The following is a 21,935-nucleotide window of genomic DNA, read 5'->3' on the forward strand; positions in this document are numbered from 1 at the left end:
AACATATGCAGTTTTTAATTTTGGAAAACATTCAGGATTAAATCACTTAGAGATCTGTACATAGACATTGTCTTTGCATCTTACAAATAATTACAATCCAAATTAAACTTTCCAGCAACATATTTCTTTCACTACCTTCAAATTAGAAACTTTGTTAAACAGAACCTACCCAATTTTCCTCACCTCCCACCTACCTCTATGCCAGAAAAAAATATTGATCAGTCTTGAGGACTCAGACACCATTTCTGTAATACAGGTAGTCCCTGAATTACGGTCATCCAACATACGACTTATGAATGGGGACTTCATCTGTCTGGGGGACAAGACGCAGGCTCCGTCATCTCCAGCCTGGGGACACTGCAAGTTTTGGCTGGACGGAGGTTGGAGGGGGACTGTTTTGCTGCTCTCGCAGTGTAGTGTCCCTCGCATGGCTCTGGTTAATGAATGGGGCAGTGGGGGCCGCATCCCATTCATTCTCAGTGGGCGGCTGGGTGCGCGACAAGCGCTCGTGTGCAGAATGGAGGATTGATGGGGTGGAGGGGGGTGTTTTACTGCCCTCAGCCTTGCAGTGATCCTCGAACAGCTGCCCCATTCGTTCTCAGTGAGTGGCTAGTGATGCTGCAAGCAGTGACCCGGTTTTGGCTGAACGGAGGCCATTGAGAATGAATTTATTCATTTATCTTTTTACTTATTTTTACTAGCTTGAAGTCTTACTCTGCTGGCCTAGCTGTCTTTCTCAGGGATGGGGGTTGATTTGTTTTGAACCTAATTTTGTAAAACTTGAGTTATTTGTATGGAATGTTATTTGATTTTAATAAAATCAATAAGTCAAAATAAAAAGAGGCTCAATTTTACTTCAAATGCTTTTACATGTGAATGCATGTCACTGATGAGAATCCCCTTCCATTGACGCTGCATGTTGATACATTTAGTTGCTCTGTTATATCTGTTAAAAAAAACAAAGTGCCATTTCCATTCTTTATCAGTAAGCTCTGGAACTACTAAGTTTTTCAACTACAGAAATGTGTTGATTTCCAGGATCAAGTCATAAAAAACCCCAGCATAGCCAACACACCTCTGTGTGATACAGAACATTACCATATGCAGTATTCATCTCTGATAAAATCCTGAAATTGTCTATGGTTGATTTGCTCAAATGAATTTAACACAAGACAGCACATGAGTCCCACTTAATTGATTTGGAGCACAGTGCTTACTGGTGGATCAAGCAGTGGATTGCAGTCGGACTCGTGTGACTCCATTTGTCCATCTCTCTGTTGATGGCGTACAGCTACATCTCTCACAGAACCCAGCATGCTAAGGGTAACAACAGTTGTCATGCTGGTTAAATTAGACCAGTTGAGCCTGAAATTATGAACAGATTGACTGACTTTTTTGTAGCTGTCCTCTCCTGTTATCATGCTGTAGATGCTCTTCAGTGCAGCACGTTCTTCTGTAATTTTGAATTGCTCATTGGTTCCCCGAATGAAATCAAAAGTCATGCCGTATTGCGGGCATCATTGCTTTCATCAAGTGCCAGCAAGAAACAGCACATGCCTTTAGATTTCCTTTGCAAATGCATAAGAAAATCGTCACCCATTTCTTTCACCCTACGTCTAATTGTTGGTGCGGAAAGACTCATCACATTAAATAAGTCTGCCTTTTCTGGACACATCTCCTTAGTAAGAGAAACCAGAAACCATGCTTTTAGGGCATTGTGACATTCTGCAGCTGATAATTCTTCCATTTGCAAATGGTATTTAACAGAATTGTTTTCTTCCAATTTGTGTTTAATTTTTTTAAAATTAAATAAGGTCTTCTTGCTAGAGTTTTTATTATTGTCTTTTAGCAAAAGGTAAATGGTTAGGCATTTTCAAATGGAAGAAAAATGTTCTATTTTATCATCTGTATAATGTCACAATGAATTGAAAGTGTTTTCAGACACCTATAGTTTTCATATTTTGTTGTTTCAAATTTTGATTGTAAAGTAACGGGATATTTACAAAGCTTTAAATGTTTGCACACATTGATCATGCAGAGTGAACTGATAAATATGGCACTAATCTGTAAACACACACTTGCTGATTCAAAATACTCTTGACAAAATGGCTGAATAATTCACTTGACCTGCCCAAACCCCCCACCCAACTGTAAACAATACTGCTAGGATTAGGATGAATAATAGAACAATTCATATTTTGGTACCAAGGTGATACTATATTTCCAAAAATGTAATGTACCAGCTTTTTTACAGTATTGGTAATACCGAGAAAGTTGAACGTTAATATGAGAAGTACTTTGCTGCAGGGGTGTGATCCATTCTTCTCAATTTGTGCTGGTCAACTTACAGGCTGTGGAGGAGGAGGACAGTTTTATTCTTTACAGAAGAGAATGGGTGGATTGGAAGCAATTCCATACACATTCGGTTGGTGTCCCTTCATTCTAGAGAGGAGAGAAATCGATACTGAGTTAGCAGTTCTCTGCTATTACTCCTGCAAGGGTCCACATAAGAGACCTCCCATACTTTCATGTGTGACACAATACTTAGAATTTATCATGTATGATAATTTTAGACATTTTATTTTCTATTTACAAATATGCTGAAAAATCTTTTCCTAAATTAAATGCTTTATTTCTACACTAGGGAAAAATAACCTGCATTATTCAGCCATGGCCTGTTAAATAGTTTTTGTGTAATAAATCTGTCCAATAATGTAAGCAATAAACAGATTAATTACCTACATTCCTAAAATGAATGAATGGATGCAGTCTTCACTGTTCAGTCCATTTTGAAAACATGTGGAGAGTATGAAGTAAACTATCTAAGAAGAAAGTTTTATACTTCAACCAGTTCCTCATGTCTGTGTAGCAAAATACTTTGATCAAAAGTATCAATAGCTGAGCTTAGATCCACAAACATAACAACTTGAAATACAATTTACAATACAATACACTTTATTTTTGCATAGCTCAAAATCACACAGGGAGTGCTGCAATGGGCTTTAATAGGCCCTCTCTTTTGACAGCCCCCCAGTGTTCACTCTCGAAGAAAACAAGCTAAAACTCCCCAAAAAAAAACCTTGCATGAAAAATATGGAAGAAACCTTATGAAAGGTAGTTCAGAGTTAGAACCCGTTCCAGTTAGGTTGGGGCGTGTAGTGGGTATCAAAAAAATGGGGTCAATAAAATTCATAGAACAGAACACAGTAATAATACAATACAATAGTACTTGAAAATGACATGCATTAATGCATATAAGAAAACAATTTAAAATGAGAGTTAAGACTGGTTCTGTGGTTTAACACAGGTTTAACAATATCTACTTTTAAGATGTATTTTTTATTAATGCATAAAGTGGAATTTGAACTTTTGGAATAAACAAACACAGTTAAGCTAATTGAGATAATTCATTATATTATTCATTTTTTGTATTGTACTGCTAGCATTTTTGATAAACCCAGCACATTATGGCATATTTTATTTTTTATAGTAGTAATTTAAATATAGTGTTCTTTTAATTAACATCTGGTAAAAATTATGGTCAAGCACATCAAAATTCATGATTGGTAACTTATTTGATTGAATTTCCTGTAACTAATTGGATTTTACTTGTGTTTGCTGCATCCTACATTTGGAGTAAAATATTAGAAGAAAAATAAGATCTCAATTTTGTAGTATTTTTTTGAGTTGAGCATTGGATGCACAGTACCAATTGAATACTTCTGAAAATATTAGTAATTAAAAGATATAATCAGTAGTTTAATTGGTATTTCAATATGTAATATTTCATTCATTGCCTAAAATGTAAAATCAGTTATGGAAAATGTTTAACGAAACATGATCTTTATGGTCCATGCAATGGACTAATGCTCTTTGCTGGTTTGGTTCCTGCCTTGCTCTCAGAAACTCTGGACACCCACCACCCCGAACTGGATTTTAATGGGTTTGATACTGTTAAGTTAAAATGTTTAGCAAGTGAAGAAAATGTTAAAAAATGTATTGAAGGTAATTTAATATTTCTTGGAACTGGATGATGGGTTAAGTTCAGGAATATCCTTGAACAATCTATAATGTATCTCTCTCTACGATGAACTATAGAATCTAAATGATTAATATTTTCTTATGATATCTGAACCTTCTGCTTTCTCATGGCTTACTTTTCCTTTTTCCTTTCTCCCCTTTTTCTCTCTCTTTCTCTCTGTATTTCCTTTTTCTCTTTCTGTTTCTGTCATGTTTGTCTTCCATGCTACTTACTTAACTTTGCTTTCTGGTTATGTGTAGACATCTCAGTCAGTCTTCTTGCTGTAGTTGTCAGTTTCTGTGGCCTTGCTCTGTTGGTAGTCTCTCTCTTTGTCTTTTGGAAGCTGTGTTGGCCATGCTGGAGGAGCAAGGCTCTTACATCTCATGCCAATAACATCCCTCAGAATACTCCTACTGCCCCTCCAGAGGTGGTGGAAAAAGATGAAAAAAAGGAAATACTTGAAAATGGTAAAAGCTCAGTGAAGCTTCGGGAGGCTGCCATGAAGATTAGTCAGACATCCCCAGACATCCCTGCAGAGGTTCAGACTGCTCTCAAGGAACACCTTCTGAAACATTCCAAAATACAGAGGCAGATTACAGAACCTACTTCATCATCCAGGTATTATAAGAATAATATTACAAGAAATTTCATGTCCATTCATAATCTTTTCATGATTAAACCTCATTAAAAGGCTCTTCATGCAAGTTATGGGATGAGTTAAAGCTTGAGAATGCAAATGAAAAGTAAGAAACTTGTCTTCTTTTTTTTGTGATACATGCGGATCACATTTTGGTTAAAGTTTAGCAGCATCAGACTGCATTGAATCCGCTCAGAGTGCATTAAACTGTTTCTTGCAAGTCAGTAATTAATAAGTGTATGTAACGAAGTTTGGGGACACAAGATGCTTAATTCAAAGAAGTCATGAGGAATATTCCAGTAAGTTGATAATACATTGAATGTGCGATGACAGAGAAAAGTGTGCTTTTTTAATAAAAAGATGACTTACAGTATGCTCATTTAATAGGTAACTTTAATGCAACAACAAATGATTTATTATTGGAATGCATAAATACAAATAAAATACAACTTTATGATTCAACAATTTGTAAGTTTTGTAGCAATTACAGTATTGAAGACAGTAGAGTGTCACAGTGATTAGTATTACTGCTTCACAGATACAGCATCACTGTGCTCTGAGATGAATTGGCACCATGTCCAATGTTGTTTGCTGGCTAAGGATGGATTTACTCCAGCTGACTGAAAATCTTAGCTAAGAATGTATAATAATAATAATAGTAATAATAATTGTAAACATGAAAATAATAATGATAATAATAAAAAATTAATTATTAAATTATTAAAGTTACATATGCTATCCATAAATTATTTAATGTAGTCTACAATGACATCATTATACCTGGCATGAGCATTGTGTGTTATATAGCAAATTTGATATGGTAAATGTTCTAGAACTGGTTCCCCCATCACAACACCAGCATGGTGCATATTACACTGAGATGAGTATTTTGCAGAAAGGTGCCATTTCTATGAGATACACTCATTCTTTATTACAAACACATTTATCAAATCTGTTATACATGTTTCTGTAATCTGGTAACATCTGAAATTAAGTGGTTTCTGAAATATGTAATTATTGAAAATGTTAGAATTTCTATGCACATAAACGATGTATTGTGGGTGCAAAATTATAACTATAACATTTTTTAAGCAGGCATAATGTGACCAAACTTATCAGAGTTTGGTAATACTAAATGTGATTTCCTTCATAAGTCAGTGCTGGGGTCTGTTGCTATTTTAATACTTATATAAACAATCTAGATAAGAATATAAACAACAAGCTAGTTAGGTTTGCAGATTATACCAAACTAGGTGGAAAAACAGATAATCTAGAATCAGTCAAATCAAAATAGAGGGACTTGGACAGAATGCAGGCTTGGGTGAATTTGTGGCTGATGAGATTTAATACAAGAAATTATGAGATATTGCTTCTAGGAAATAAAAATGATAAATTTTAATACGGTAGGGGAGATCTAAACTTGATAGTACACTGTGTATGCGAAGGACCAAGGAGTCATAGTACACTCATCACTATCTACATCTAATCTGTGTATAGAAGCCATTGAGAAATCAAACAAAATGTTAGGTTATATAGCATGAAGTGTAAAGTATAAGTCAGAGGAGGTTATGTTTAAGCTTTATAAAATACTTGCAACTAGGCTGATGCCAGGATTGAGAGGAATGAGCTATGAGGATGGATTAAATGAGTTGAACTGTTTCATATTAAGAGATTAAGAAGTGACATGATTGAAGTTTTTTAAATTATGAAAGGAATTAGTACAGTGGATCCAGCTTGTTACCCAGTTGGAAACCTGCCACGGGTAAATTTCACACAAATATTTCTTGACACAGTTTTTCTTCACACAGGGAACCATGGAATAAATTATCAAGTAGTGTGAGAGTAGAACTTTATGAACCTTCAAAACTCAGCTTGATGTTATTTTGGTGAAATTAGGTGAATAGGATTGGTGGGCTTTGTTGGACTAAATGGCTTGTTCTCTTCATAATTTTTCTAATATCTGTCATTTCATGGTTTTGTAGACACTTGCCACCACAAATTTGATTACTTCATATAGATTTACATGGATAATACAAACAGAGATTCTCTTTAGTCTACCTAAAATGTATTCAATGCAACAAAATTGATAAGCTGTCAAGAATCTGAAGTCCATATTTGATAACGTGTGTGTTTAAATATAAATACAGTATATATATATATATATATATATATATATATATATATATATATATATATATATATAAATACAATATATATATATATATATATATATATAAAATGATAAAAACACAGACCAGACATAAAAAGATTTGGGGCAGCCACCCATATAATATCCCTTGCTGCAAAAGGTTTTGAAATTGACAGAGATGTTCAAAATACTGAGTCCAAAACAGAACTGATTCCTTGGTGGTAAGATGGTGGCTTTACCGGCCCCTATAGGAAGTGACGTCATCGAAGGGGATGAACCCGGAAGTGACGTCATCGAAGGCCCCAGACCTGGAAGTGACATCCCCAAAGGCCCCAGATCCGAAAGTGACGTCGTCTGGATCAGAAGTGACATCTTCTGAGGTACCGGAACCTAGCAGGATTTCTCAGAAAGGGTCTGCAGGGAACTTAGAAAGACAGTCAGTGCACCCTGCCGCCTCCTGGTCGGATGTGGTATTACCATTACTTAAGCCCTTCAGCTGCCTCCTACTCGCACATGTGTTAGGTCCTTGTGGCATGGACTGATGCGTGCATTGGCCTTTAACAAGAACAACTGCGTTTTTTGCAAATCATTCCATTTCTCCCTTTTAAAAGAAGCCGGCATTTCTCTAAATTGAAAATGAATTTGGTAGAGAGGATCTGGATTGACCTCACGGGGCGGAGATTCGTCCTGATTCGTCGCGGTGTGGGTGGATGACGTTTCCACCTGCGACGGTCCCGTAGTCTCTCCATCCTCCTCACAGGCTTCCGTACCTCTCTCTGCCGGCTGAAGACATGGCATGGAGACAGCTTGAGATGAATCATCCTTATCTATAACTAGGCCCAAGTGTGGATCGGGAGTAGACTGTAGGTCACCGCATTTATTATCAGACCAGTCCTGCCCCAGAATTACTGGAGAAGGTGGATTGGGGAGGACCGCTACAGGGAATTTTTTTAGCGATCCTCCTTGAGAAATGAAAACTAGGGCGGGTTTATAGGTATGGACTTCTCTGTGAATACATTTAATACTGGTCTTTACTTTCATCCATTGTCGCAGTAAGACATATAGGCAATCAACAATGGAAAAGTTGCTGCTGGAGTCGAACAATGCATGGAGTTTGTAACCATTTACGACTACTTGTCCCTTATGTGAAACCATCAGGGAATTAGCAAAGGCACACAAACCGCCCTCTGACCTCCGCCTGGATTCTGCCTCGCTCCCGGATAGGTTATCCGCCAAGCGGCCCGGGGACTTCGGAACAGGCTCTGGTTTATGTGGAAGAGACTTATGATGTAGGACGTAATCTCCACTAGATGACCGTTCTGCTCTCCCAGATTTCGAGTTGACTTAGGTCTTTTTATGAGACGTATCAGCTCTTCCATTGAATGAAATTCTCCCCAGACTGGCTAGGCAAAGTGCTGGGGAAGCACTTGTAAAAAAAGTAAAGCAGGCTATTTGCTGCACTATTTGGAAGGGGGTTAATTCATTAGACATAACACCGCCTGTTCCTAGAGGGCCATAGCTTGCCCCCGAATTGATCCTTTAGGATCGAATTTCCAAGTTTTTATTCTCCCTGGCTGCTGGTCTGGGGTTAACCCATTTTTAACTGGATCCTTGGTCCCAATGGGCGGCTCAGCTCTCTCGTCAGAGAGAACATAATAAGCCCTTTTTGTTTCATCCCCGGAAACCAACCTATGTCTGTGTGTCTCCTCTACACTCTCCTTCTGGTAAGATAATAGCCCGGGGTTGCACTTACGGAGCGGAGCCTGTACCGAGCCTTTCCTGACCACCGGATGAACTCCCCACCTAGAAACTCGGCCCCAATACTTTCCTACCTGGCTGAAGTTTAGGTCCTGTCTCAGTTTCTTCTGGGACAAAATCCTGCCGACTACGCCACTGTGATAAAAACACAGACCGGACATAATAAAAAGGTTTGGGGCAGCCACCCCTATAAAATCACTGGCTGCAAAAGGTTTTGAAATTGACAGATTTGTTCACAACACTGAGTACAAAACAGAACTGATTCCTTGGTGGTAAGGTGGCGGTTTTAAAGGCCCATATAGGAAGTGGCGTCATCGAAGGGGATGAACCTGGAAGTGACATCATCGAAGGGCCTGGACCCAGAAGTGACATCATCGAAGGGTCCAGACCCGGAAGTGACATCACCTGGACTGGAAGTGACATCTTCTGAGGTACCGCAACCTGGCAGGATTTCTCAGGAAAGGTCTGCAGGGAACTTAGAAAGACAGTCAGTGCACCCCACCGCCCTCAGGTCGGATGTGGTATTACCATAACTTAAGCTCTTCAGCTGCCTCCTACTCGCACGTGTGTGACAATATATATCATATATATATCAGATATATAAATATATATCAGATATTTTTGGAAGCTTTATCTAACCTAAACATTGCCAGAAACTAATAAGTACATTTAGGTGCAAGGAACCAGACCTGTAGTTAACTTTGATATTTACTTGCTACATACCACTAGAGATTCATTTTGAATTCAGAAACTGAGCATTTCTAAAGCCCATGGTTTAGATATGGGCAACAAATAAATTATTAAGTTGTGAGTAAACTGACTTATTGCAGAATCATTTTAATAAATAAAAATTGATTTATTGATTGGTATGTCCAGTTAGAAATGTAGAAGAATATGTTTGGAATACATAAAATAAGTTATACAATTAGTGGCTTTCAAGACCCATTCAAATAGGTTTTTGTTTAGCTATAATATCAAAACCAAAATGAGTTTGAGCATAAGATATTTTGTCAGGACAAGTCTTAGTTACAATCATACGAATCAAAGGAGAAATGAAGCAAGAATGGAAAAGAAAGAATTGCTGTAATGTGAATGCTGCTACATAAACCTGTACAACTGCAGGGTAATATTATAAAATTTCCCTTTTGTTTGACAGTTTTGCTCATTATGTTCAACTCTCTTTCTCATCATAGTTTCATTAATAGGCAGCTGGCAGGCTGAACCTCTCAAATTTGCAAATTTGAAATAATAGGAATTAAATATATTTTGCAGAAAGAAAGAGATTAGTCTTTTGGGCTTCTCAGAATTTGCTGGGATTGCAATGATTAACATTTTTCCCAGTACCAATTTATGGCACAATTATTATAACATAGACAATTATGATTTTTGACATTTTTGTGTGGTAGAATAGAAATTTCAATTGCGAATCAGATTTTCTCAGTTTACAGTATATATAATGAGTATTTTGTACAAGACACTGCGTACTAACACTACCTGATAAATTCATCGGTTTCTAAGTAAAATCAAATCAACAGTATATTACCAGTTATAATACTGAACTTATTTTTAAAATCATTTTCAGATAAATTTTAAACTACTTCAAAAAATAAAAGTAGTCCACTTTTGTGAAATATTTCAGTGATTCAGGTACTTTACTAGTGCCATGGCTAAGTTTTACAGCTTCAGCAGAGTACACATGTATCAGTAATTTTTTAATGCAGATTAGTCAAATCTGACTATACAAAATTAAACTGCATGTTACTCTATATTACACATAGGAGAAAACAGTATAGGTTTCTGGAGTCAGGATTGTATGTATTGCTTTATTTGTGAAAAAAGTAAAAACAGTTTAGAAGTACATTTTATTTCTTTACAAATGTGTAATAACTCCAGGGTTATATTGCCAGCTTTAAACCAGTGACTACTATTAAGTCTACACAGTGTGACAATATGAATTGAAAAAAATCCCCCCAAAAAATTGATGGAAATTACATCTACATAATGCACCAACAATGAAGAAAGAAAGTCATAATTTTGATGTGTTAGTATCAGATTTCTTCTGAAAATTCAGCTATTACATTATTTTGAAAGCAGTTTTTATTAAACTATGCTTAAAGCAATCTAATGGTAATGGTTTCTCATTTCACTTTTATCAAATCTGTCATTCTGTTAAAACAGATAATGATTAACATTTTAAATGTTCCATGAGTCATTCACTATAAAATAAAACTTTAACATTTTTTTAATCCAAGTTTTATTATTTATTTACTTTTAAGCATAATGTAATCACATTCAACAACATTTGCATTACATGTATAACATATTCAAATTGATCATTTTAAATTATGTTGATGATGCTGTATCAGGGCAACTTTGCCCAAATAAAAGCTATGAAAATGCTTGCAATGCCTGTTTAGGATTTTTTTCATATATTTTTTTTTCTCCTGACAGACACAATTCATTCAGAAGACATTTGCCACGGCAGATGCACGTGTCTAGTGTAGATTTAAACATTGAGGGCTTACAGAGGAGAGAGACAACTACCAGTATTGGACGCATTAAGCCAGAACTTTACAAACAAAAGTCCATTGATTCTGATGACAGCAAGAAAGAAGACATCCAGACCTGTGGGAAACTAAATTTTACCCTGCAATATGACTATGAAAATGAAATGCTGGTTGTAAGAATTGTCAAAGCATTGGAGTTACCTGCTAAGGACATTACAGGCACATCTGATCCTTATGTTAAAATTTATCTGCTTCCTGATAGGAAAAAGAAATTTCAAACTCGAGTGCACCGGAAGACTCTTGATCCTATTTTCGATGAAACTTTTCAGTTTCCTGTAGCATATGATCAGCTGACAAGCAGAAAACTGCACTTCAGTGTCTATGACTTTGACAGGTTCACCAGTCATGATATGATTGGAGAAGTTATTGTGGACAATTTATTTGAAATTTCTGATCTTTCCAGGGAGACAACAGTTTGGAAGGACATTCATTGTGCCACTACAGTAAGTATGATATTCCACATACAGTATGCATGCTAATTTATAATACGTTGTACTTCCTGTTTTAATTCTTATTTATCATGATGTTTAAAAGACATATTTTATAGTTTGAGTGAGAGTATACATGCCATTTTTTTTAATAATGTAATGGAAACCTTTTCGTAACATTGTTATAAGAAATGTACTTCAAATGATAAATGCAGGACAGCTCTTAAAAATTAAGCCTTTAGGAAGGAGCAATCAATAAGACTATATATGCAGGTAAAATGCAGGGAACAAATGACGGCAGAGATCCTAGAACCCAATACTCTTGTTGCACATTTCAAAGGTACAGGGTCCATAAGCAATCTAAATATTTTTTAAGAATATGCATTTAGGATTTATAAACCTGCATGATCCCTCCAACATTTGTATATCAAGAAAAGATTATCTGCTGTTCAATCACCATAACAAATTCTGCACTGTTCCTTCTAGGTATAAAGTCTCTTGTTACTAAGCTTTTCTAAAGAAAGTGTGATCCCTTGTTTAAATAAAAGAAAATAACAGATAAAAACTACTGTCCTTTCCCATTTTAAAAGTTCTGACCACTGCTCCAGTCTGCCATTCTCGAAGCATTGCAAGGTCATATTTTTTCCCTCTCTTTTAGAAAATTGAAAAAATTTTTACGTGCAACACAACAATGTCATGCCCACATTTGCTTCTCAATCAAATTTGGAGATGCTCTTACTAACGTTTCCTGAAAGTCCTGTTTCTTTAACATGATAACTTCTTACGCTATTGGTGTCTTACACTGGATCCCAGAGTTACTTCATGTTACATTTCAATTTTTCCACCTACATAATTCTTTTCATGAATATTTTGATAATTTTGTTTTTTGATTATTATAATGTTTTAATGTCATCTTTGTATCATAATATGAATAACATTGGCTGCCATGCAGTGTGTTTTTTGCAAAGCCATATGCTATATTTACAGTCACTAGTCCCACTGCCAGTCATGCGACACACTGATCATGTATTGCAGGAGTGCCCACTCTTTTTTGGCTTATGAGCTACTTTTAAAAGGTCAAAATGATCTACCTACATTAAAAATGCTATATATATATATATTGTCACAAAGCACACAATGAGACATATCAAGGTTTGAGGCAGCCACCCGTATAATGTGGTATCCTGGCTGCAAATCATCTTTTTTAAATGGTAGCACTGTTGTGCTCAAAACCGAGTCCAATACAGAACTGAGGGGAAAGGGAAAAGGGGCAGGCTTTTAAAGGGGAAGATAGGAAGTGAGGTCATAAGGATCAGGCACGTGGTCTTCAATTATTGGATCACACCCGGATGTGACATCAGAGGGGCCCGAGCTGGTAAGGTCTCCTTCCATTGGTTCGGTCCCGGAAGTGACGTCAAGAGAGCCAGGTGGAATCTCCCTGGGATGGTCTGCAGGAAAGGGAGACAAAGAGTCAGTGCACTCTGCCACATCCCGGCATGCCTCAGAACTGCTTTCACTCAAGCCCTTTAGCTGCCTCCCATGCACACGTGTGTGACAATATATATACTGACTATACTTTATATATAAAATATATGTTGTCGTACCTTGCATAACTGAATAACCTTTATGGCACAATAACAATTCAATACATTTACGGACACTGCAGTATTTGGATTTAATAATCTTCAAGTGGAAAAAGGCTGACTCGCATAAATAAGTATAGCCGAATAATGCAGTCAAGGAGCTTTTAGATTCAGACGAGTGAAAAATGAGGGCTGTCTGATTAACTGCGATTTTAATTCCCTCTCCTTTCCCTTTCTCAGACCGCTTTTCGGAAGGGAGTCAGTTTCATAGTTTTTATGAACAGTTCGAAAGTGCCTCTCCACATTTTCCTTCTTTGGAACAGCAATGATAGATTAACAGATCAGACAAACGCACTTCGATTGTGACATTGTGAGAAAAAAAATACTCTTCTAATTCCACATAAAGCCCATACCCTCCCCAATTTTTTTAAAATCCCTTTAGTCGATATAAATTGGAAGGCTAACTAGATCACTTAGACAGCCAGAGTTTTGCAGTAGCTAGTGCGTTTGGTCGTGCATGCGGGATGATCAGCGTGTTCGAAGAAAGGAGATCTCAGACTGGCCACCCTGTATGTCAATCAAGTGGCAAATGCCATAGGGAGGATATATGATAGACTAACGTTTAAAAAAATATATTTTTGAATGCAACGTGATCTACCTGCCCTGCCTTTGCAATCTACCGGTCAATCGCAATCGACACATTGAGCACCCCTGATGTATTGTATTATGTCTTTACTCCTTGTCTATATAAGATGGTGATAGGCTAGTTTCTGTCTAATTTCTGAATTTTTTAAAACAACTTCTTGTGCATTTAGTTATTCTAGAATCATTTTAAGTAGTTAGGAATTTTGGCTTGTTTATTTTTGACCATTTTTGCTGGTGTACATAATGGGTTTTGGCAATTGGCATTCTTTTGTCTCACTTGCATCTGGCCTTTGCTTTTGGTTCAGACCATGTTCTGTCTCGCAACTCCTGATTCTTGCTAATTTACCACCTTTCCTGTCACTTACAGTGACAGAATACTGCCATGAAAGTAATCCTGAGCCACAGCTAATTGCAGCTGTCTACACCTCTGAGGTCTTAAATATGGTGTGTTCAGACTATTTATCCATGCCCTCTTCCATAATACAGGAGGAGCACTTCCTTTGATAGCTGACATTTTTAAGAGCAGTGACATGTTCTACCCATTTCAGCAGTTCCTCACTACCCATTTATATCTTCCATATCTGCTCAATCCTTGTAAACAAGCTTATCACCTAATGATTATCAGAAACATCTCAGCATGTCTCATTATTCAAGGGTCTATAAACTAAAGCCTCAGATAAAATTAAAGTATTTACAATAAAAAGCTAATGTCTTACAAAATAACAAATAACTAATTGTGCAGCAGTATCACTCATTATTTTGTATGAAATAAAACTGGATTATTCATTTTAATATATTCTTGGACAGTGGCTATGCCTTGTATTTTGATTGAAGTAAAAAGTGCCACAAAGAATTTCAGTGTACTATGTACGCATGAAAATAACAATAACTTCTTCTTCTAATACTACAACAAAGTAATTATCTGACCTAGGTTTCAGGCTGCTCCGATGACAAATACACTAATGAGTGAATCTGCCACAGTCATATCTGAATTTTGATTGTATTCAAATGTGTATTACAGTTTGAAAATTTAAAGAATTCAATTAAGTTTTTTTTCAGGATTTTTACAATGTTCATCTTGTATTTCTGTATAGATTCAAATTCTGAGTACACACAAAATTTATAATTAATGTGAAACCAGATAATTAGGCACAGTTTTTGTGTCTTTTGGCTAACTTTGTCTGTTATGTCATTGCCAATCTCTACTATATCAGCTGAAAAACTGTGAATCTTTTACAAATGATGTTGGTCTTGGGCATTTTCCTCCTTTTGACCTATTGTTACCAGGATAGGCCATGACACCACCAAATTAGATTATACATGATTAAGAATGTTGAGTTTATGTTACAATTGAAAATATTAAGTAGTAAAAAAAAATTTCTCCTAATGCTTCATTATTTTTATCATTATTTATTTAAAAGGTTAATTTATCTAAGGTACTCAAATAAATAAAACACATTTTCGTGATTTAGAATTTAAGTTAAATGACAGAACAAAATTTTAATGTGGAGCGCATGAAGCATACTGTTAATTCTAAGGTTATATGAAAACTAACAAAACCTCATTTAGTTGATGGTTGATAAAGTCAGTTAAAGTTTCAATTATAAGGAGACCAAAGTTAGAAAGCCGAAGTATTGGAATTGTAGGGAATTTGAAAAACAATGTTTTTTTGTTTGTTTTTTTTCTCAAAATATTCATTTAAAATTTTACACATTTTTCAAAAGACAACATTGAAAACTAAGCTTTCATATTTTGTGGGTTCTATGCATTTCTTCCTTATAACCATTTTAACATTAACCCCATAAAGTGAAAATTCAACTTCAATTGTAACAAAACTCTATAGGCAGAACAAAAAAGGCAAAATCCCTCAATTCAGTCTTTAAAAAAAGAAGAGATTGACAAGTATTTTCCACTGATGATTAATTATTTTATAGCTGTTAGTGATTTGTGAGAATTAAATGTGTACTTTTGATAACAGGAGTGCTGTAAAATGAAGAATGTATGAACATGTAATAAATATTTTTAGTGAAGGAAACGCATTAATGGTGACCTTGTTAGTTTCATGCACATTTCAGTGCAAACGTATTTGCCTTTTCCTTATTTCCTATATTATTGTAAACCTTTGATATTGAATGTTTTTTGATTTTCTACCAAAATATAGGTTAATGTGATATTAGACTAAATACATCTGACTAAACAAATGACATGTCTTTTTAGCTTATTTATATCTTATGGGGTTATCACTAATGTTCAGCTGACTGAACACAACCAGGGTATATTACAATCAGCCTTGCACAATATAAATGTGTCACATTTTGACGCTTACCATCACAGTCAAGATGTCAAGACAAACATTCATAAAACACATGATGTCATGATAAAAAAAAATCCTCAAGAGATCAGGAATTCATTCCAGAAAGGGCCATAAAGCCATTCCTAATGCACTGGGACTCTACTGAGTGATGGTGGAAGCCATCATAGCCAAGTTGAAAACAAGAAGAAAAAATTATTCCAAGGATTCAGCTATAGTTATTCATGAAGTTACAAAGGATAGAAAAATATCCAGAGAACTGTCAGTCTCTCTTGCATCAGCAAAGGTTAGTGTGCATTACACCCACAATAAAAAACATTTTGGGGGAAAAATAGGACCCTGTTGCTAACGGACATAAATGTAAATTCTCACTTTTTATTTGTGAGTGAGCCCCTTGATCATCCCCAAGCCTTTTGGAAGAATGTTTTATGGACAGATAAGATATAATTGAACTTTTTGGAAAAGAAACTTCCCAGTAATTCAAGTATGGTCAAACACAGCATTCCAAAGGAAGATCATCAGTCAAACATGGCGGTACTATGCAATGACATGGGAATGCTCTTCTGCTTCAAGACCTAGATGTTTTTTAATCATAATTTATTTTTTATGATCAAATGTTTATTGAAACAAGCAACAACCAGTAAACAATTAAATAAAGTATGGATAGTCATTACTAGCTACAAAGGAGAAATAACAATGTAAGAGAAAAATATACAAACTTAGATTGGGCAATAGGACATTTTTAGAACAGATTCTTAAAAGACTGGGAGTGTAAAAGAGAGGCCTTGCTATCACTATGAGTAAATATGTATGTTTTTAGGAGGGTTTTTTTTTTAAACTGTGTAAATAGTTTCCATAGATTTTGAGGCAGAGGACAGAGAACTATAGATATTTAAAAGAGAGTAAAAAAGGAAGTGGAAAGTCTGTGGTGCACAACAAGCCTTAAGAAAATACCTATTTTGCAAAAATATGAAAAAGTGGCAGTTGGAATTGTACAGCTGGATCACAGAAGTTGGCACATCTATAACCCAGGGTTAGTAAAAACCATCACAGAGAGTCATAACTCCCTGCATTGACCAAAAAAGGATAGGATATGGGATTACAACCAATACAAAGGGTTGGATTATTAAAGATCGGGACTGCAAATACCATTTTGGGCAAGAGACTGGATGCACTTTTTTGCACTTTATGACATGTTTCCAATGCATATGAAGCTAAGGAATGCAATCTAGCAGGAGTGGATTTAAGAATCTGTAAATGGATGAACTGAGAGTAGCATGGGATTCAGTACAAAATCAGATGTAAAATTAACTGGAAAGTATAGCTAGCTTCATAGTGGCTATAAAGAGAATACCCAGAAATAAATTTCCAAATCTAGCAAACATACTTTGTCCTCCCATCTGCCCTGACTCAAAACTATGTTTTTAACAAACTTCTTTTGGCATTGTCTTGAAAACTCAGAAACCAACAACATCCCATTCCATCAGTGTTTAGTAAGAGTAGAAGGAGATGGCATAGCATTAAAGAAATTGAAATAAATAATTATTGTATGCTAATTTTGATAATAACTAGTCTAGAATTCAATGATAAAGGTAGAGAAGACCAAGAAGTAAGAGACTCCTTGATGTTCTTGAATATTAATGAATATCCAAAAGTGATAATGACCTATTAATTCCCATATTATTTAATTTATGACAATCACAGTTACTCTAGTTTAGTGGGAGAGTGCAGTGTTCAACTAATGTATTTTATATTACTACACGCTTCCAAATCAATTAGATTAAATATTTGGGGATGGTCTGAGAGAGCACCTACAAGAAAGACATGAAACATGTAATCCACATAGCCAGAAATTTTATGAGGGCAGCCTATTCTGTATCATAAGCTGAAACGGAAGTTGAGTAATGCTGCAAGACAAAGATATATAACACAAATAAAAGCTGACATCAGAATGGCTCAAAAGAGGAAAGGTGAAGTTTTGAACTGATCTATCTCAGTCCTAGAACCCAATTAACATGAAGTTCATGCTCAAAAGCCTATCAATAAATATATACTCAAAACAGTTTGAAAAGGAAAGCTGGGCTAACATTCCTCCAAAGCAATGTAAAAGACTGATATTGAATTATAATTAAGTATTTAGTTGACATCATTGAAGCTAAAGATGCCACAATATTAAATGTATGGGGCAATTATCAGTGCCAACTGGTGTTGGATAATTTTCTTCATTCAGTGAATGACATAACTAAAATAAAGAACTGGGAACATTAAATGTCAAAAATGTTCAATGACAGAGGGAATTAAGATGAGGAAAATATGCCCATGCTTTGGTTTCCACAAAATAAAACTCTCAATCCACAGTAGAAAGACTTCTCCAATGACCTGTAAAGTTCACAACTGTGGTGTTTTTTTTTTTAAACATGTAGTTAAGACACAAAAGCTAATATCAAGATGGATCCATTACTTTGATTCAGTCATTTGTAGTTTTTGAGGAATCTGCATATTAGCTAAATATATTCAAAGAAACAGGCTTGTTTAAGGCTCTCCCTGCACTAGATACTTTGGAGAGTAACAGTCAATATTTAAGACAATGATTCTTAAATATAATTCATAAAAAATGACTTATTTTAGGTTATTTAATACTGAGCTTTCAAAGAAGTTTTAAAAAATTTTAGTCAGCCTAATTACTTAACGAAATAAAAAAGCAGCTTTGATGGAAACGTTATTAAAATAATATCTATACATGAATTCAGATTGTTTCAAGTGGGAACTTTGGTTTGTCAGCATGTTTTACAGAAATACCATGCCATAACACTAAATCCACATCAACAAAGAACACAACCATAAAGCATAAACTTATCACAAATGAATAAACAATGGGAGTGAGCATGCTGAAACATAAGATTAAACATATTAGAGATAAAGATGAAACCAGTATTTCAAGCAGACTGATGATTGGTTCAAATATGAACTGTTCATCCTATCATTTAAATCTGTGGATGTTAATTAAAATTGAAGATTAGAAGATTAATAGAAATTGGAATGAAAGTGTATTTCAACCTATTACTTTTTATCCTTAAATAGATGATTAATGAGTGCTACAAATAAGTATACTTCAACAAATTGTGTGTATGGTGCAAGTGAAGACTTATTTTTAGAATGTATTGTAGCCCTTTGCGGTACTTGCTGAGGCACACACAATAGATTCTTGCTTCTTTCATGGATCTTTTAGGTAGCAGTTGCTTTGCCGAGTCTAGAATGGAGATTGTGTAATTGTGGCAGGCTTACCCTTTTTTATAGTTTCCCCTGTGGTTGGCATTGAAGCTGCTCATTTGAATGTGACCAGGTCAAGCTGGTGCTGATTTAGCACTGATGTCATCACCAGACTGATACAAGAGTTGGTGCTGTTATACAGTAGTATAATGCATTTATGGAACCACATCTAAACCACTTGCAGTTATTACAAGAAGTACATCACCCCTTTTGAAAAAAAATGCTTTAATTCATCCTTCAGTCCATTCTTGAACCTCTTTAATCTGATTCAAATTCTTGAGTGCCAGAGTTTAGACTGGCAGTATTAGGTACGGTAAAGAAAGACAACGCAGAGTGCATAAAGTTTTGGGGTTGTGAGCCCCGTATACTGTCAAAAAAGAAATTAAAGGTCTTTTGCTGTTTTCTCACAAACAAAATCATGGATCACTACAAGACAAAATGGAGGGTTGGAGGGACATTTTTAAAAGGAGGGACCGGAAATCAGGTTGGGTAGGCGTGGTGGTGCATGGGAACCTGACGTCATCATCGGGGGACCAAAGGAAAGAAGGGAACCCGGAAGTGCTGTTCTGTTTTCAGTCTGGGCTGGCTTATGGCTGCTTCGCTTTGTCTTTTCTATGAGACAAGAGAGAGAAAGGTTAGTACGTTGCCTTCGTCCCCCGGCCGGCTGTTTGGCGATGCGCATCAGATCCGTCAACTGCTCCTGATGCGCTCGTGCGTGACAGTACAAAGAAGGAACTAACACTGGATAGGCTAATAGACAATTTGTCAGACATATTAAGGCACCCATCCTTATATAGGGTCAGTTTAAAGTACCTAACATTTGTATGTTTTTGGGTTGTGGAAGGAAAACTAGTACTCTAAGACGAAAGTAGTAGACACAAAAAGAAAAAGCAAACTTTGCATAGACACCCTATAAACTATAGGAAAAACTTGACAGAAGATAGTAAAATTATAAAAGAAAAAAGTAAATATCCAACCTAACTATGGGTTCTTTGTCATGTACACTGTAGAATATAGGCAACAAGGGGGTAAACCAGCCTTTGGTGCTGACCCCAAACTGAATGTTAGTGCTTAGCTACAATGAACTTGTGCCCTGTCCTGGTATAGTTCCTGCCTTTTGCCTGATACAAGCTGGGATTTGATCCAGCTGCCCTTTGACCCTGCTTGGATAAGTTGGTATAGAAAATGGCTGGGTAGGTTAGTGTCAGGATAGGCATCTGGCTATAATATAAATAAGTGATGAATTAGCATGTACAGTACATGGTAACAAATCTGGAAGCTGGTTACAAGTAAGTTTTGCATAAATTATATTTTTTTATGGAGCGAACCTCTCACGCATTAAAATGGTTAACTAAAATTGAGATTAAAACTAGCATTTTCAAATCTCAATTTAATATTGTTTAAGCAAGGCTAGGTGATTAGAACTTTACAAGCTATGCTGTACTGAATAGTTTGTTCTTGATATAATTTACTTTAAAATCTAGGAAATTAATACTATTGCAAAATTAATATTCCTAATATATCCATCAGCTTTTACCTTTTTAGATTATTTTTTGTTTTTGCTAATTACCTCATTTTTCATGGTGTTTCCTCTAGATAAGTATTATAAGAAAAAATAGTACTAGGGAGTTGTACCTTGTTAGCCATTATGAATGTAGAGAAAAAACAAAGCAAAATGACACATTTTATTGGCTAACTAAAAAGATTACAATATGCAAGCTTTCAGGTCAACTCAGGCCCATTCTTCAGGCAAGAAGTAGGGGTCTGAGTTGCCTCGAAAGCTTGCATATTGTAATCTTTTTAGTTAGCCAATAAAAGGTGTCATTTTTCTTGGCTTTTCTCTACAAGAAAAAGTAGGAAATATATGTATTTGTTTTGTTTGAACAACTGAGGATTACAGTGATCCCTCTCTATATCGCGCTTCGACTTTCGCGACTTCACTCCATCGCGTATTTTTAATGTAAACATATCTAAATATATATCACGGATTTTTCGCTGGTTCGCAGATTTCTGCAGACAATGGGTCTTTTAATTTATGGTACATGCATCCTCAGTTTGTTTGCCCAGTTGATTTCATACAAGGGACGCTATTAGCAGATGGCTTAGAAGCTTCCCAATCGGAGCATGTATTACGTATTAACTAAAACTCCTCAATGATATACGATGTGCTTCCCGCGCGGTGCTTGATTGTTTGCTTTTCTATGTCTCTCTCACTCTCTCTGCCTGATGAGGGGGTGCGAGCAGAGGGGCTGTTTGCACAGGTTCTGTTTGCACAGAGGCTGTTTGCCTAGAGCATATGGACGCTCCTCTAAAAAATGCCGCTTTATCGTGGTGCTTCGGCATACTTAAAAGCACAAAAGCATGTATTGATTTTTTGATTGTTTGCTTTTCTTAGCGAGCGCTCTCTCTCTGAAATTCTCTGCTCCTGACACGCGCACTCCTTTGAAGAGAAGATATATTTGCATTATTTTAATAGTGAGAAAGAACTGTCATCTCTGTCTTGTCATGGTGCACAGTATAAACTTTTGACTAAAGGATGTTATTTCATGTCTAGAGGGCTCTAATA

General features: G+C 35.9%; 1 protein-coding gene across 3 annotated transcripts in view; it reads left to right on the forward strand.

The window, feature by feature from the left end:
- The window catches only part of syt10 (synaptotagmin X), a 115,974-nt gene that overhangs the window by 23,690 nt on the left and 70,349 nt on the right, over positions 1-21,935 (forward strand). For all 3 annotated transcript variants that reach the window (XR_005634709.1, XM_039761662.1, XM_039761663.1), the window contains exons 2-3: positions 4,282-4,639; positions 11,017-11,575. Coding sequence is in view for 2 of the 3 variants with exons in the window: in XM_039761662.1 (XP_039617596.1) it covers positions 4,282-4,639; positions 11,017-11,575 (917 nt within the window). In the remaining variant the exon portion in view is untranslated. The remainder of the gene's footprint in view (positions 1-4,281; positions 4,640-11,016; positions 11,576-21,935) is intronic.

Source organism: Polypterus senegalus, chromosome 8 (genome assembly GCF_016835505.1).
Source record: "Polypterus senegalus isolate Bchr_013 chromosome 8, ASM1683550v1, whole genome shotgun sequence".
NCBI classification, from domain to species: Eukaryota; Metazoa; Chordata; class Cladistia; order Polypteriformes; family Polypteridae; genus Polypterus; species Polypterus senegalus.